The 18,614-nt window shown below is 39.9% G+C and overlaps 1 protein-coding gene and 1 long non-coding RNA gene across 4 annotated transcripts in view; one reads left to right on the top strand and one right to left on the bottom strand.

The window, feature by feature from the left end:
• The window catches only part of IPO5 (importin 5), a 40,663-nt gene extending 33,460 nt beyond the window's left edge, over positions 1 to 7,203 (bottom strand). For 2 of the 3 annotated variants that reach the window (XM_082366085.1, XM_082366084.1), the window contains exons 1-2: positions 6,983 to 7,132; positions 938 to 1,018 (exon numbers count right to left, since the gene is read on the bottom strand). In XM_082366085.1, coding sequence (XP_082222211.1) covers positions 938 to 1,018; positions 6,983 to 7,072 — 171 coding nt within the window. In that variant the 5' untranslated portion in view covers positions 7,073 to 7,132. Of the gene's footprint in view, positions 1 to 937; positions 1,019 to 6,982 lie in introns of all 3 variants that reach the window. The other variant, XM_082366086.1, reaches the window with a different exon arrangement.
• A 543-nt stretch (positions 7,204 to 7,746) lies between these two features.
• On the top strand, positions 7,747 to 15,166 carry LOC309616040. Its single transcript, XR_014237227.1, has 2 exons — positions 7,747 to 12,182; positions 14,965 to 15,166. It is a non-coding gene; the product is annotated as an uncharacterized lncRNA (long non-coding RNA).
• The last annotated feature ends 3,448 nt before the right edge of the window (positions 15,167 to 18,614 follow it).

Here is an 18,614-nt window from a genome sequence, read left to right as displayed (position 1 = left end):
TCCAGAAGAGAGGATATTCAATTAACATTAACTATATACAAGGATATTACTTTTGAGAAAAAGTTAGCAGCTAAATGCAGAGAAGCAGTAACATACTATAAATTTGAATTTAGTACAGTAATTTGCTGAAAACCATGATTTTTAAAGGATTCTAACAAAGTGTGTCTTTGTCCTTACACATCTGTAGCACGTATTCTTCACCACCCAGAAATAGCTATAAGCATAAAAGTTTTAAAGACAAAAAGTATTTTTTCATTTGGCAACACATTAAAACACTGAATGAATTCAACTTCCTCCTCTAGAATGAATTGTTCCAAGGAAGAAAAATTTTTATAGTTACCAAAAAAATAACTTACATTTAATAATTTTTATGTAATCATCTAACATGGAAAAAAAGAAATTCTCATTTTTAATACAGAGTATTTCAAAAAAATTATAACTCCAAAGTAGCTTTTAACAAAGAATTAAGTTCAGAGTTCTGGTAATGTCTATGCAGTAAACAACAGTTCTCATTACCCACTCTGAGGACTATCTAATACCCGACTGTAAGAAAGTCACATTCAAAGAATTAAAGTAGTACCTCCGGGGCTTCCCTGGTGGCGCAGTGGTTGAGAATCTGCCTGCCAATGCAGGGGACACGGGTTTGAGCCCTGGTCTGGGAATATTCCACATGCCGCAGAGCAACTAGGACCGTGAGCCACAACTACTGAGCCTGCGCTCCGCAACAAGAGAGGCCGCGACAGTGAGAGGCCCGTGCACCGCGATGAAGAGTGGCCCCCGCTTGCCATAACTAGAGAAAGCCCTCACACAGAAACGAAGACCCAACACAGCCATAAATAAATAAATAAATAAATAAACAAACCCAAAAGTTAAAAAAAAAAAAAAAAATGAATGAAATCCTGCCTTTAAAAAAAAAATAAAATAAATAAAGTAGTACCTCCTCAGCAGCTGTTGTATTTCTGATGGCTTGTAAAAGGAATGTGATCTTCGACTGGCCTGGGATATTCTCATAGGTTTCCTACATGAAAAAGAAAAACATTAAAGGTTAGAATATCATGTTAGAAAATTTCCTGAGTACACCATTTATAGAACTGAAAGGAAGAGCAGGAAAGATCCATGCATGAGGAGTCCAACACCCTAGGTATGGTGTGAAAGTTTTCTCCTGAGCAAGAGAACATACTTCAGACAAGTCAGGAAAGAGGATGTTGAAGAAGTTACTTATCAAGTACCTTTCCACCTTTGTCTCTTAACTAGATTTTTCTAATGTATGTGCACATTTTCTTACCTTAGGCTCCTCTGTGATTAATAAAACTCAAGGCCTAAGAGAACCAAAAACTTGACCAGTGTTGAGCTACCATGCTGTGAAGTGCTCACTCAATATCCCCTTACATCATGGAAAACTGCTTATCTTGTCAACATTTTTTAGACCAAATGATGTAGAATTGGTTCAAGTTACTACTTACAACCACCAGAGAAATACCCTCAGATGAAGCAAGTCAGAGAAAGGGAAAATATTCAACTTCTTTATGCTACATTTTCTTTCAAGCAAAGATTATACCGAAACCATATTATATACATAAACAAATGAATATGGTCAGGATAAAGTTGGTCAGGAAACTTAATATCATTTCAATAAATCTAGACATCTAGGTTTTGTGACTCAGGACACTTCTTTCCTTCTCCATTAATAACGTAAAATGAGAGCAAATTGTTTAACAGTAAAAAAAAATTCATGCCAATTAAAAGGTAGATAAGAGTGGATCAAAAAATAAGACCTAAGTATATGACGTGTACAAAAGTAAATCGAAGTGTAGATTCATGTGCATGCATACAATTTCTAATGTCAGTCTTTTAAGGTGGAAAAGTAATCATTATTTTTTTTTTTTTTTTTTTTTTTTTTTTTAATTTTTTTTTATTTATTTATTTATTTATTCATTTATGGCTGTGTTGGGTCTTCGTTTCTGTGTGAGGGCTTTCTCCAGCTGCAGCGAACAGGGGCCACTCTTCATCGCGGTGCGCGGGCCTCTCACTGTCGCGGCCTCTCTTGTTGCGGAGCACAGGCTCCAGACGCGCAGGCTCAGTAATTGTGGCTCACGGGCCCAGTCGCTCCGCGGCACGTGGGATCCTCCCAGACCAGGGCTCGAACCTGCGTCCGCTGCATTGGCAGGCAGATTCCCAACCACTGCGCCACCAGGGAAGCCCCAGTAATCATTATTTTAAGTACACTTGGAATTGTTTTCCAAGAAGCCTCTTAGTAAATATTCTATTCTCATCTATCCACTTGAAGGTTAATAATGTAGATAACATGTTAATTTCTCAGCAGTCTAAATTCAAAGAGCTTGTCTGCTCTGCTACCATCTTCTATAATCTACCTAGTTTCTCTCTAGACAGAAGTGATGAGGACAAGGAAGGGAAAATTGTGCTTCTCTGAATCCATATCTCCCATTTATCTAGTGCTCTGTGGTATCCCTGGGATATTGACAGATAAGGAAATAAAGGCTCAGAAGTTAAATGACTTGCTCAAGGTCACAGACAATAAACAGTAGAAAGAATTCTGTTCTTCTGAGGCCAGCTGTACCCAAAATCTCCCTGACACTGAATGCCCTCTCTGGGTTTCACCTCTGGGGCCTGACTCCACTAAACAACCAGGTCTATTTATGCAATGCTGTACAGTTTTCAAACTTCTCAAACATATCTGAATCTCGGGAAGAACACATTTTGGGAAAAGGACAATTCAAAATCTTCTGATGACCTCAAGTTCCCCTCTAGTACATAAGCACACAGGAACATAATAATGCTGAAAACTGTGACAAAAAGTTTTCACAGCTGAGAAGATAGTCTGAATTTACTTATCCAGAAATGATAATTTATGTAGATACCTACAAAATGATTGCAAAAATGGATGTACCTTGAGATTTTTCACTTAATCTTTATCAAAGCAACTCAAAAACCAGCAGCGTTTTCATTTAAACAAAGTCTCTTACAGTATAATAAAAATGTCTTTTTATTCCTTGTACTAGCTTAGCCCCTAATGCCCTGTAGATGCTTTATATGTTTAACACTTAAATTTCCAGTGGTCTAAATCAAGTTTTGGGGATAAGAAATTCTTCACTAAGATACCAGTCTCAGAAAACTTGTTATAAACAGTAAATCAAATAGTAAACTGTATTCCACAACAAATTAAAAGTCAATGGAAGGAGAGTTTAGTATGATATCTGACTCCTGAGAGAGGGTTCTCCCCATTTGATATGTTCCAGCATGGCAATCCAGATCTAGTATTACATTTACACCACGACACTAGTCAAGGATAAAGTCTGGCAAAAAGAACACAGCCATGAAGTCAAAAGAACAACTTTCTCTTAGCCTAAGTAGACTGAGTTCCACAAAGACAGAGACGGTATCTCTTCCTCATGGTATTCCCAGCACCTGGCACATTAGAGTACAGCAAATGCAAAGAATTTTTCTAAGAATATTTCTAGCTCTAGCCCAGGCAGGTTCAATGAATGTTACCAAGTGTTATTGCACATAAAAGTTCATTCCGTTTGACACCACCATACACAATCACACAATGGAAAGCGGAGTTCACCCCCCAGCCCCAGAAAGGAAAAATGCTAAAATGCACTCATCTCACTATTCCATAAATATTTATGGTAAGCCTCCATGTATATGGAAATGTAAAGATGGGACAAACAACTTTTACCTAGTAAACACCCTGGTTCCTCAAAAATCAGGTAAAATTTTCAATACATTGACCTCTTTCAGTTCAAATCTCATTAATGAAGTGCTGTACTACAATCAATGAGGAACAAGTCAATGGAAAAAACTGGGAATATAAAATCCATGCATATGATTAGTGATTACTCAAGCTTATGTCATATAAAAATGTCTAGTCATGAATGCCATGGACATTCGACTCTGGAATACCTGTCAATTATTTATTCAATGTATTCATGTTAATTATTAAATTTTTGAGACGGGCATTTAAATCATTTCTTAAAATACCGGAAACATTTTTTTCTGTAAAGTTAAAGAGAAAAATCCTTTAAGATTTAATAGAAATAAAATATAAAGCCTACCAAATGGTTTATACAATGGAAAAAGGTTTATAACTTCTTAAAGTTTTGAAGCCATTCAATGATTTCAACAATATATAACAGTAAGTCTTTTACTGTACTTGACTTCATATTTGAATATAAAACAAGTCACTTTAGTCAACAGTTTGGTATTTATGTGTCAACTAAGTATTTTTATTTTGACTGAGTAAATTACAAAGATATTTACTGAGCCCTTGCCAATTCTTTACTTCAAAAAAAAAAATTCTGTATTTGTTATATCAGACTGTAATACTCAATATTATTTAGTTTGATCACTTATAAAGGGCTCATTTCATACGGCAAAAAAGGGAAAAATGTGGTATTAAGGTACTGTTATGTGTGGCCGTTTCTTTTTCAAATATTTTGCTTTCCTAAGAAGCTCTATTTACAGACCAGTTTAGTACTATATTACATGGTGCTAGGGAGCTTCCCTTCAAACATTTACCTTTTTTTCTGTCAGATTAAGAAAATTCTATATTATAGTACTTAGTTTACATATTAATACAGTCCCAGGATATACAATGAAAGTAAAAGTATAGTATCTGAATGTTTTCACTCAGAATAAAAAGACTAAGAGAATAACAGTACTTATTTTCAATTGTTCTTTATGAGAAAATGTGCTGAATGCTGCTAACCATCCCCAAATTGATGGGAGTGATAAAAGATTTACAACAGGCACCAACCGGAATTCAAGCTAAACCAGACATTGGTATTCAGTTCAATAGAAGAGAGATTCCCCACTAGGCTTGACAATAGAGACTTAAGCAACTGGAGGGAAGAGGGAGAATTAAACTAGCTTACTAATTACAATGCTGTTCTGCTTTGTAACACATGGAAATTTCTATTATGGGTTGGGATTAAGAACTTATTTTGGTGAAAAATTACCTCTAGAGTTAGCAGAAAGCATTAAAATGTTTTTATAGGCTCATCACATCCCTCTGATAGCAGTGCAAACTGATGCAGATAAAAATGCACATCACTTCTAAGGACAAATACAACTTCTAAATATTCTACAAATAAACCTGTTAAAGTCTGAAAAGATAATATACATGTACTCCAATGTAAAGCACTATTTTTACGAGCAGGACAATGGAAACCTCAACATCCATTCATAGGTGGTTGGTTGAGCATTCATTGCTGCTTTAAAAAAAAACCCTCTTATGTGGCAATGTGAAATTTACTGAGTGAAAATTCCAAGTCTGCACAACAGGATGCGTACTATAAGCCCATTCATGTAAAAAAATCAACGTATACATATACGCCTATAAGGATATTCGCAAGGAAGATTCACCAGACACTTAAAAGTGGTTACCTTTGGGGAATGGCATAAAAAAACAATTTGCAGGGAACTCCCCGGCAGTCCAGTGGTTAGGACTCAGCACTTTCACTGCCATGGCCGGGGTTCAATCCCTGGCTGGGGAACTAAGATCCCGCAAGCCGCGCTGCGCAGCCAAAAAAAAAACCCAAACTATTTGCAGTTTGAATTTTTACCCTTAATGTGTATAAGAAATGAATTGAAAGTCATTAGGATAAAGTTAACAGTTGTTTAAAGTGTTTTTCATTCAGAACTGAACTTCCAGTGTATTTACTTCACGGATTAGAAAACCACCAAGCATAAGCAGCAGACCCTCCATCTATTTAAAGTAAGAATGATGTTGTGATTTTAAAAACAACTATAAAAACTCGTGAATCTAGAAGAGGATTTGTCCCCCAATTTCATTACCTATGTACCAAATAAATTTTTGCTCCGTAAGAATATCTGGCTGAACATCCTTCACTGACTCTTATAAAAAATCTTCAATCACGTGGTTGCAAAGAACTCCATATATAATCAACTTTGAGGATAGGGTCTGATAATGCACTTCACAGGAACTGGAAAATTTCTGCCCTTCCCTTGGTGTCTCAAATCGCATCTCAGGGCTTAGTATAACAACAGTCTTCTACAGAACCAAGTGTGCCTTACAGCTACCTGGTAAATGAACTTGCAGAGACATTTGAAATACTGTCTCTTGAAACTTTATCCACAGCCCCACATTTTGGAGGTCAGGAGCCAGAGGTGGTTAAAAAAAAAGAGAGATTCAGGCTAGATTTAGTGAAATTAAAGGCTTAAATATATGGCATTGGCCCAGTTAGACAACGGAAGTCCCAGAACATCCCATTTATGAGACCACAAATCTCTAAAGATCAAAGAAAATGTATCCGAAGGATGGGCAAAGTAACGGTGCAAGCTGCTTAGAAAGAAATCCTAAAGGCAACTTCACAAAACTGGGGGCGGGGGGAGGGAAATCCGGCTTCTGATGTTAGGAAACAGAACGAGAAAGAGGACTAAATGTAAACAGGTGGAAAGAAGGCGAGAAGGCAAGGCACATTTCAATAGGAAGGGATGGGGAAGCGATGGACAGACGGTGTGTGAAGAGTGAGGGGCAGGAGAGAAGCAGGGGTGACGGGTCAGGGAGCAGCCAGGGTTTGGGGGACCAAAGCGCTGGGCAGGGTGGGACCGCAGCTGGAAGGCCGGGGGAGGCGCCCAGAGGGGGAGAGGGGGAAAGCGGGAAAGGGGCGAGGGGAGCCCCGGGGCCCGCCCCACACCCCACCCCGCCGCCCGGCTTCCCCATCTGGGCGGGGGCAGCGTGTCAGCAGCGGCCGCACGTGTGTGCGAGCGGCGACGGGGAGGTAACTGGCGCCGCGGCTGCAAGGGCCGGAAGAGCCCGGGGGGGGGGACCGCCGGGAGCCGAGGGCCGACTCACACGTGGGCTGAGCGGCCGCCGCCCGCCTGGCCCGGCCTGCGCCGCCGCGGCTGAGCGGCCAAGGCCCAGCGGGCGGCGTCGCGGGAAGGGTCGGCGCGCCGGCCGGGGCGCGGAGTCGGGGGCGGGGGGGGCGAGCTCGGTTACCTCTGCCTGTTTCCGGACCACATTGTCGGGGCTGAGCAGGTTTCCCAGGAGCAGGTAGAACTGTTGCTGCTCCGCCGCGGCGGCCGCCATTGCGCTAGGCGTGAGAGAGAGAAGGAGGGAGGGGAAACAGGAGCCGTGAGGCGCGCTGGCGGGCCGGCGGGAGGGGCGGGGGCGGGCCCAGCGCGGGGACCGGCACCAGCAGCGACGCGGGGCTAGGAGGCCGGGCGGGAAAGGGCGGGGCAAAGGGGAAAGGGGAGGACAGGGCGGGGCCTCGCGACCCCTCACCCCGTCGGGGACGCCGGCGCCGGCGCCCCATTGGCCCTGGGTGCGAAGGGGCGGGGCCGACACCGACTGCTCGGGGGCCGAGCCGATTGGCCACGCACCCTGCAGTGCCGTCACTGGCGGGGCGCGGCGGACCGCCAGGCTTGGCGCGGGCGGTGGCGGGGCGGGGACGTGGTGGCTCCTGTGGCCGCGGCTTGCGTCGCGGGAAAAGCGGGAGGAGCCGGCTGGCGGGCCTGGCGGCGGCGAGGGGCGTGAGGCCCGGCGGGGGAGGAGGGGCCAGCTCCAGAGCGCGGGAGATTTCGGCGCCGCGGGCTGGCAGGTCTCCTCCCCCGCTGCCCGGCAGCCCCTCCCTGCGACCCGAGGAGCGCCCCCAGCCCCAGTCCCCCGGCCCCTGGAGCCCTAGACACCCCACCGCAGAGGGAGAGAGAGTGGATTTCAAAATCCACTTCCTACTTTAATTCCACCCCCAGCTCCAGAGATCCCTCCATCAGTCAGACCCTCCGACCTCCCCAAGGGCTATGCCTCAGGCCACCCCTTCCTCCCACCAGGCTCACCAGTGACTCACGCCCTGGCCTTGCCCGGAAGAGGGGTTACTCAGGCCCAGGCCCCCCCCCCGCCAGGCCTACCCACTCCCAGCCCGCTGTCGTCCTCAGTGGCCACGTAGCACACTTGCCTCCCCCTCTTCCCACCCCAGGATCCTAGACTATTCCTTTGAATTCCTTGTTTTGGGGTCCCATTCTTTCAATGATTGAGGAAAGTTAAGACCCGCCCCCTTCCCTAAAGAAACACAGGCTTGTAGGGTTGATTTCTCAATGTGTTTGGTTCACACCCGTCCTTAGGGGCTCAGAGACCTGGTTTCAACTGAAGTAGACTAATGCATAGATAATACCCCAATCTGCCTTTTCTGGAGCTGCCAAAGGCTGAGAGAGCAGTAGTGTTCAAATCAAAGGGCACTTCTGTTGAGCCCCTACTATGTCCAATGCATTGGGTTAAGGTTGACGGTGGAGAAAATAACACAATTCATTTCTGCCTCAAAAAGACAGTTTCTAGTGAGAAGCTTCCGCACTGAGTGCGATAGAGACTACTACACTTCTGGCCACTCATAGTATTTAACTTAGGGAATTTAATTTCCTGTTGACTATTCTGTTGAGGTTCTGGTCTTTGAAGGTCCACTTAAAACGTTTGCTTTTGAATGAATGATAAACCTTGCCTGTACGTTAGAATCCAGGCCACTGTGTCCAGAACCTCTGGGCTGAGGCTTGGGATCCACATGAAACTGTGATTGCCAGCCAAGATATTGTAAAGGGTTCTAACTGATTCGTGGAGAAAAGTCCCTTAGAAAGTTTTATCTATGACAGTGATAGGGTTCTCTATAAGAGGTCTGCCGACCCAGCTTTGTAGATTTGATGTTTCTTAGATGTGACAATTTGTCATTCTTATAATACATTTCTTCAAAGACAGACCATTATGTACATTAACTTGGGGTAGATTTTGTTTTTTTGTTTTGTTTTTTTGTTTTTGCAGTGGGCATGTCTGGAGTTTGAGGAAGCTTAATTACCTCACCCAAGGTTATTAAGATTTGGGGGATTACATACTAAAACAACCATTTTTAGTGACTAGTTACCAGTGAAGTAAGATGAGTTGCCTACAGCCTTGCTCAGAGGATGGCCTGATCTAACACCTGTTGTAATATGTGTTTTTATAGGCAATGACTGTGTAGATTACATATATTTGTTAAATAATTCTTAAATAATAGAAATTCTGGCATAATTCTACAGATTTGTCTAAATAGGAAGCTTGTTTTTTGATGAGGCAAAAAAGCATAAAATTATTTCAGGCTAGAGGCAAAACAAGTTAGTATTAGTGGTGACATCAACTGCTAGAATATGCAGTGACAGCCCATCCTTATTTTAATATTGTCAGCATCTAATCAAAAGGGAAGGAGGAGATTTTTAAGGGTAATGAATAAAGAGATTCCCTAATGGGAGAAATTCCTATAAACTTGGGGTGGATAACAGACATCCTGACAATTGAGACCCGTTTTGGTGTCCAGAAAACCTACTAGGTGGGAACTGTCCTTTCAGCAGCAGGCCTGCCTGCCATTTTTGGAGAGTTTGTAATGCTCAGACTTCTCGGAATTTATTGCACTTGAAACTGATTTCCCATGGAGAGAGTCCTGTTTGTTTTATGAGTGTTCTCTTCCCAAAAGAAAATAGCTCAGATATTGTATAAAGGCAGCCCACAAGAATAGAAATTTATTTCCAAAGCAGATTAGATGGTATAAGGTAAAGAACCTTGAACTTGGGTTGAATGGATTTGGGTCTTTAGTCTCTTACTAGTTATGTGAACTTGAGCGGGCACTTAATGTCTTTAAAGCTCAATTTCTCATCTATAAGATGGAATAATAATGGTTTTTAAGGTATGATATTACTAATCACAAAAGTTCTAACATCACATTATAATTGGAAATGAAATGGAGGGGCAGAAAACTTTTTAATCTTGCTCACTCCCAATTAGCTGCCTTTGCTTTGGGCTGATTCACTGGGAAAACAACGAGCTCTTGATGCCCTTCTCTTTAGCTTATGAGACCTCTATTAAGTTCTGGAGGTATATTTGCTCGGTTACAACCCCCTGTAAAAAAGGATGAGGTTGGAAAAATGGAAAACGGCAAGTTTCTCTCAACTGGGACCTGAAATCTAGGTAGTTTAGGATATTTGAAGTTTGTTACAAGGCACTGCACTGTCTGTCTGATCATGATATAATACTACAGGAGGCAAGACTCCTTAACGAGAGAGCATCAGAATCCTCTCTGGCTACTGCTCTTGGCTTTATGGGCTTCCTTGTTGATGGGCATGTTCTAGAAATGAGAGGAGGCTGGAGAAATTAGGCCTATAAAACTTCTGTGAAAGCTTCTCTCAGCTGTGGTAGAATTTGGTCTTGCCTGTCATTTCTGGTTTATTGGGTGCTGAATGTAAATAAAGTAAGATTCTCCCAAATGAACAATCTGTAATTTTTTTTAAGTTGCCCCAGGACTCCAGAGAACTACAGTTACTTGTCCTGGTAGTTGCGAGCACATGTACTTTCTGTATCACTACTTATTATGAGAGTCAGTTTACATGGTATAAATGAAAGTATTATAATCTGTAACTGTACACAGATTTAAGGTGATGGTGTTATTTACAGATGTTTGTATTAATAGTTAACATGGTACAAAGAAAAAAGGTTGGCTTCGTTTCCTCATCTGTAAAATGGGAATAATACTTCTTCATAGGAGTGCTGTAAAAGTTAGGATAGTATTTGTAAATGCACATAGCATGGTGTCTGCATAGTAGTTACTAGGTAATTGTCAGCTATTATTAGTTAGATGGATTTGGGTGTTAAATAACAAATAGACCTTAAATAAGTAATAGCTCTTAAAGCTACATGTGATATAAATGTGTAATCACAGTTGTGTGTGTATAAAATATATATGTATATTTTCTATTAGTCTTTCAATTATGCAGAATAAAATAGTATGTGGATGGATTAAAGAATAGTTAATAGACACTGGGCTGATAAAGAAGATTTCTCTTTCCAGTACTGAGGTTATCAGTTGGCTAGACAAGAGCCGGCAAAAAAGATGAGAACTGTTGAAAAGTTGTTTACTGAAAATAAAAAAGCTGAACAGTTCACATTTCTTCAGCTGTTTTTTATCAAAATGTTCAAGCCCCTCTCTGGAGCAGTGAGTTTCAGTCAGAGCCTGCCAGCCAGGGGCGAGTGAAACCTTATTCCCAAGGGCACTGCACACAATAGGCCCTCAGCAAATTGCTGAACGGAACACAGGCAGGGGAAATTTGGCCTCGGTTTCTTTTGCTCTCTCTCTCATAGTTTTACATATGAAATTCACCGCATGTCTGCAGGTGGTTGGATTCATTTTAGGGAGGCAGTAGAATTTGGAGGCCAGGCACACAGGCTCCAGAGCCAGCCAGCATGAGAGTTCAAATAATGGCTTCACAACTTACATGCTGCTTGATCTTGCCCAAGTTAATTAACTTTCCTTAGCCCCAGTTTCATCTTCTATGAAACAGAGATAACAGGAGTACCTTTCACCATGTTTTAAAATACCTGGCATAGTGCCTGGCATAGGGCAAATGCTTAATAAATATTAGCTGTCATTACTAATGCAGATTGGAACCTCCAAAATTTGTAAATTTAATGCTGATTGCACATCTACCTGTTTATTACGTTTTTATACTCGTCTTATATAAGCAATACATAATAATTGCGGTTAAGAAAAAGTTTTTAGGTTTGACTTGATCATCATAGAGGATTTCAAGGCCATTTTCAGCTTTAAATACTACAGTTGCACTGTCCAATGTGGTAGCCACTAGCCATTATGGCTATTGATCATTTGAAATGTGGCTAGTTTGCATTAAGGTGTGCTTTAAGTGTAAATTTCAAAGGTAGTAGGAAATTAAGAATAATAATTTTATATTGGTCACATGTAGAAATGATATTATATTAGGTTAAATAAAATATATTATTATATTTATTAATAAGCTATAATTATTAACTATATTAATAAATTTGGCTATTTTTTCTTTTTAATATATGGCTACTAGAAACTTTAAAATTTACATATGTGATTTGCATTTGTAGTTCACATTATATTTTTATTGGACTGTGCTTTCCTAGAGAATAAAATAACCAACTAGCTAAACATAGGTGTTCTGAATACCTTGTTCATTTAGATTTAGGAAGTGACTTGTCACCAAGTGAAAATCAGTTACCTTATAGTGCTTTCCGTTGCTTCCAGTTTTCCGAGTTGAGTCTCAGGGATTTGGAGACATGGTACAGTACTTTCTGAGCAGTGTTCCTTGCTTAGGAATTTCCTTTCCCTGCTGGATGGATATTAAATAGATTTGTGAACCCTTAGAAGGTAAGTAAGACTCCAAATTTGATCCTGTGGAATAAATCCTTATGGGTTAAATCAAGGACTGGTTAAGAGACGGGGGAAGGAAGAATATCTTTTATTATTTTGATGTTGATTATTTTCATTTAAGGTGGTAAATGGATTTAAAAACCATCATTTGCTGTATTTTAATACCTGAGATAAAAATATACTTAGCAGAACAGATTAGTTTTTAAGTTTAATGTTTTTCCTTAGAACACAAATAGGTTGAAAATAAGAGAATGGAAAAAGATATACACGCAAACAGTATCCAAAAGAGAGCTGAAATGACTATATTAATGTCAGACAAAATAAATTTTAAGATAAAATTGTTGTCAGAGACAAAGGAGGACATTTTATTATGATAAAAGGGTCAATCAATCAGGAAGACTTAACAATTATAAACACATGTACCTATCAGCAGAGCCCCAAAATACGTGAAGTAAAACTTGACAGAACTGAAGGGAGAAATTCAACAAAATAGTTGGAGACTTCAATTTCCACTTTCAATAATGGATAGGACCACTAGGCAGAAGACTGACAGGAAATAGAAGACCTAACAGATATCTATCTGTAAGACACTCCATCCAATGACAGCAGAATACACATTCTTCTCAAGTGCATAGGGAACATTCTCCAGGATAGATCTTATGTTAGACCATAAAACAAGCCTCAGTATGTTTAAAAGGATTGGAATCATATGAAGTATGTTCTCCGTCCACAGTAAAATGAAATTAGAATTCAAGAACAAAAGGAAATTCACAAATAAGTGGAAATTAATCATCACCCTCCTAAATAACAAATGGCTTGAAGAAGTCACAAGAGAAATTAGGAAATACTGAGATGAATGAAAATGAAAACATGAGATACCAAAACTTATGGGATGCAGTGAAAGCAGTTCCCATAGGGAAATTCAGAGTTGTAAGCATCTTCATTAAAAAGGACAGATCTCAAATCAATAATCTAATCTAGTTTCTTAGAAACTAGAAAAAGGGCAAACAAAACCTAAAGCAAGCAGAAGAAATAATAAAGACAAGAAAAGGAAATAAATGAAGTAGGAAATAGAAAAACAATACAGAAAAAAAAAGTTGTTTCTTTGAACACATTAAAAAAAATTGACAAACTTTGGGCTAGAGTGACCAAGAAAAAAGAAGACTCAAATTACTAAAATCAGAAATAAAAGAGGACATCACTACCAAACTTTCAGAAATAAAAAGAATTATAAAGGAATGCTATGAACAATTGTATGCTAACAAATTAGATAACCTAGATGAAATGGGAAAATTCCTAGATAATCACAATTTCGAAAGTGAATTCAAGAAGAAATAGAAATCTGAATAGACCTGTAACAAAGATCTGAATAGAATTAATAATTAAAAAACTTCTCACAAAATTCCAGGACTAGATGTCCTCACTGTAAATGAATGTTCTACCAAACATTCAAAGAAGAGTTAGCACCAATCTTTCTTAAACTCTTCCAAAAATTAGGAGCAGAGTGAACACTTATTTTATGAGGCCAGTGTTAACCTGATACTAAAACCAAAGAAAAATAGCTCGAGAAAACTATGTACCAGGCTTCCCTGGTGGCGCAGTGGTTAAGAATCCACCTGCCAATGCAGGGGGCACAGGTTCGAGCCCTGGTCTGGGAGGATCCCACATGCCGCGGAGCAACTAAGCCCGTGCGCCACAACTACTGAGCCTGTGCTCCAGAGCCCGCGATCCACAACTACTGAAGCCCGTGCGCCGAGAGCACATGCTCCGCAACAAGAGAAGCCACTGCAATGAGAAGCCCATGCACCGCAACGAAGAGTAGCCCCCGCTTGCCGCAACTAGAGAAAGCCCACACACAGCAATGAAGACCCAATGCAGCCAAAAACAAATAAAATAAATAAATTAAAAAAAAGAAAACTACATACCAGTATAAATATTGATGCAAAAATTCTCAACAAAATCATAGAAAATTGAATCCAGCAACATATAAAAAGTATAAAAAGGATTATATATCATGACGAAGTGGAATTTATCCCAGGAATGCCAGGTTAGTATATAAGAAAATCAATCAATGTAATATACTAATAGAATAAAGTACAAAGATCACATGATCATCTCAGTTGATGCAGAAAAAGCCTTTGACAGAATCCAACACCCTTTCGTGATTAAAAAACAACAACAAAACACTCAACAAAATAAGAATAGAAGAAAACTTCCTCAACCTGATAAAAGCCATCTATGAAAAACCCACAGCTAATATCATACTTACTGGGAAAAAAATGAATGCTTTCTCCCTGAGATCAAGAATAAGACAAGAATGTCCATTCTCACCATTTCTTTTCAACATTGTACTGGAGATTCACAGATGACCTGATCTTGTATAGAAAAAAATCCTGATGAATTCACAAAAATGCTATTAGAACAAATAAATGAATTCAGCAAGGTTGCAGGACACAAGATCAATATACAAAAATCCATTATATTTCTATACGCTAGCAATGACCAATCAAAAAAAAATGAAATTAAGGAAATCCCATTTATAATAGCATCAAAAAATAATATAATACTCATGAACAAATTTAACAAAAGAAGTATAACACTTTCATGAAAATCATAAAATATAGCTAAAAGAAATTTATGAAGACCTAGATAGATGGAAAGACATCCCATATGCATGGATTGGAAGACTTAATATTAAGATGGCAATACTCCCCAAATTCATCTATAGATTTAAGGCAACACCTATCAAAATTTCAACTTCTTTTTTTTTTTTTTCCAGAAATGGACAAGCTGATCCTAAAATTCGTATGAGTTGCAAGAGACTACAAAGAACCAAAACAATCTTGAACAAAACAAAAATTGGAGGACTCACACCTTGATTTTTAAGCTTACCATAAAGCTACAATAATCGAAACGCTGTGCTACTGGCATAAGGATAGACCCATAGATTAATGAGAATAAATAGAGAATCTAGAAATAAACCTATTTGTGGTCAGTTGATTTTTGACAAGGGTGCTGTGATGGTTAATTTTGTTTCAACCTGACTAGGCTATGGTGCCCAGTTGTTTGGTCAAACACTAGTCTAGATGTTGCTGTGAAGGTATTGTGGATGTGAGTAACATTTACAATTAGTTGATCTAAGTAAAGCAGATTACCCTCCATAAGGTGAGTGAGTCTCATTCAACCAATGGAAGGTCTTGATAGCAAAGACTGAGGTTTACAGAGAAAGAAGCAATTCTGCTTCAAGACTGCAACATAGAAAAACCTGCTGGCTTGCTTTGCAAATTTCAGACTCCAGACTACAAAATCAACTTTTATCTGAATTTCCACTTGTTGGCCTGCCCGACGATTTCAGACATGCCAGGCCTAACAATCATGGTAGCTAATTCTTTAAAATAAATCTCTCTATAATATATCCTAATGGTTCTTTGGAGAATGCTGATGTATACAGGTATCAAGACCATTCAGCGTGAAAGAACAGTCTTTTTAACAAAGGTTGCTGGTACAACTGGATATCCACATGCAAAAGAATGAAGCTGGACTGCTACCTTGCACCGAATACAAACCTCAAAATGAAGCACAGACCTCAATGTGGGAGCTAAAACTATAACATTCTCAGAAGAAAACTAAAATCACAAAAAGACAAAGGAAAAAAAATAGATAAATAAGACTTCAATGTTTATGCTTCCAAGGAAACCATCTGGAAAGTGAAAAGACAATCCATAGAATGGGAGAAATATTTGCAAATCAAATATCTGATAAGGGACTTGTATCAGAATGTATAAAGAACTTCTACAACTCTATAGCAAAAAAACAACGCAATTGGGCTTCCCTGGTGGCGCAGTGGTTAAGAATCCGCCTGCCAATGCAGGGGACACAGGTTCGCTCCCTGGTCCGGGAAGATCCCACATGCCATGGAGCAACTAAGCCCGTGCGCCACAACTACTGAGCCTGCGCTCTAGGGCCCGCGTGCCTAGAGCCCGTGCTCCACAACAAAGAGAGGCCACTGCAATGAGAAGCCTGTGCACTGCAGCAAAGAGTGGTCCCCGCTCTCTGCAACTAGAGAAAGCCTGTGCGCAGCAACGAAGACCCAACGCAGCCAAAAATAAAAAAAAAAACAAAAAAACAAAAAAACAAAAAAAACAACGCAATTAAAAAATGGTCAAAATATTTGAATAGACACTTACCCAAAGAAGATATATGAATACAGATAGCTAATAAGTACATTAAAAGATGCTCAACATCATTAGTTATTAGGGAAATGTAAATCAAAACCACAATGAGATACCACTTCATACCCACTCAGATGGCTATAATAAAAAAGACAATAGCAAGTGTTGGTGGAGAGATTGGTGGAGAAATTGGAACCCTCATACACTGCTGATGGGAATATAAAATGGTGCAGTCAATTTGAAAAACAGTTTGGCAGTTCTTTAAAAGTTAAACATAGAACCACCGTATGACTCAGCAATTCTACTCAAGTGTATACTCAGGTGAGATGGAAACATATGTCTACACAAAACTTATATCAGTACATGAATGGTCATAGCAACATTATTCATAATAGCCAAAAAGAATTAACAATCCAAATGTCTGCCAACTGATGAATAGATAAAATGTGGCTTATCTATACAATGGGATATTATTTGGCAATTAAAAGAAATGAAGTACTGACACATGGTACAACATGGATGAACCTTAAAAACATTATAAGTGAAAGAAACCTGACATAAAAAGTCACATTTTTTTGGTTACATTTATCTGAAATGTCCAGAATCAGCAAATTCAGAAAGACAGAATGTGGATTAGTGGTTGCCAGGAGCCTGGTGGAGGGGAGGGGGCAGGAGAGGAGGGGAGGGGGCAGGAGAGGAGGGGAGGGGGCAGGAGAGGAAGGGAAGGAATGTGGAGTGACTAGAAATGGGTATGGAGTTTCTTTGGGGGGATGAAATGTTCTGGAATGTGAGGGATGCACAACTCTTGTAAATATACTAAACACTCAATTGTACACTTTAAAAGAGTGAACTTTATGGTATGTGAATTATAGCTCAATAAAGCTGATATTTTAAAAAGTGCTTTTTCTTAGAGAGCTGAAGGAAATTGATGCAGATCTCAATTACTGATTTTTTTCCTATTTTTTCTATTTTTCCACAATATATTTAGCTCCGTTCAGAATACATGGTTGATAACATTCATAACCCTCAAACCTTCTGGGCATTCCTAAGCCAATACGTGGGGAGAAGAGGAGATCCAGATGAGATTTAGTCTGTATATTTTCCTCTCCACTTACTTGCTATTTATGGCAAGCACCTTACAGTTTGGACCCAATGACATATACATTTTACCTCATGCATTATGATGACATACAAAATGGAATACTAATTGTGACATCAATGCACATCTCAAATTTGCATCCACTGGCAGGATAGATTTTTAACAGTCTTCAGTTAATAAGGAAGAAACAAACAAAAAAACTTCATAATAGTTCATATTCCTCAATTCTACCCACTCTACATGTAGTACCTCTTCATACCATATTTTACTATATTATTTATTTAACAAGCATTTCCCTTATTCATTTATTTAGCGAATATTTAATGGCACCTTCTCTGCAGTGGGCACTGCAGAGATGCGTAGTGAACAAGTGGAACTTCACGGAGTTTACAGTCCTTTGAAAGAAGCCAGACAATAAAGTAAACTGAGTAGATCACTTCTTATTGTGACACATGACAAGAAGAGGATAATGGGATCATGAATGACCGGGGAGGAGTTGGGTCTCCACCCAGAGGACACAGTCTTTTGAGGGGACGTGATATTTGAGCTGAGACTTGAATGATGAGGAGACACATGAGGAAATGGGGGAAATCCCCCAAGCAGAGGAAACAGCGAGTACAAAAGCCCCGAGGCAAAAAAAAGAGTCTGGTGTGTTCCAGCAAGGAAAGAAGGGTACAGCTAGAGGGGAGTCAGCTGTGAGGAAAGGGGCTTGGAGGTAAGCAGGGGCCAGATGACCCAGGGGCACTGTGATAGTTCAGTGGTGTGACTTATTCTAAGTGGAATGGGAAGCCAATGGGTTAAGTAAGGAATGTGACCTGAAAAACAGTTTCAAAAGATCATTCTGGCTGCTATATAGGAAATAGACTGTAGGAGGGAAGTGAGGAAGCTGTGGGAGCATTAGGAGGTCACTGTAGTACTCGAGGTCAGAGAAGGTGGTGGCTTGGATCAACAGAGATCATGTCTGAAGTGGTCAGATTTAGATAGTATTCTTTTGAAAATACATCAGGACGCAGGGTGCAGAGGCAGATCCAAGTTTTACGGGACCTGAAACGTACACAATCTGAGGGCCCTCTGTAAGAAAAATTAAAATCTGAATAGAAAATGAGGTTCCTTGCAAGGCTTCTATGCAAGTGAAGGGCCCGGCAGCTGAAGCTTCAT

The sequence above is a fragment of the Balaenoptera borealis genome (genome assembly GCF_965194805.1).
Source record: "Balaenoptera borealis genome assembly, chromosome: 18".
NCBI lineage: Eukaryota > Metazoa > Chordata > Mammalia > Artiodactyla > Balaenopteridae > Balaenoptera > Balaenoptera borealis.
The sequence above is the reverse complement of the archived record's forward strand: the minus strand, read 5'-3'. Positions and strand labels throughout refer to the sequence as shown.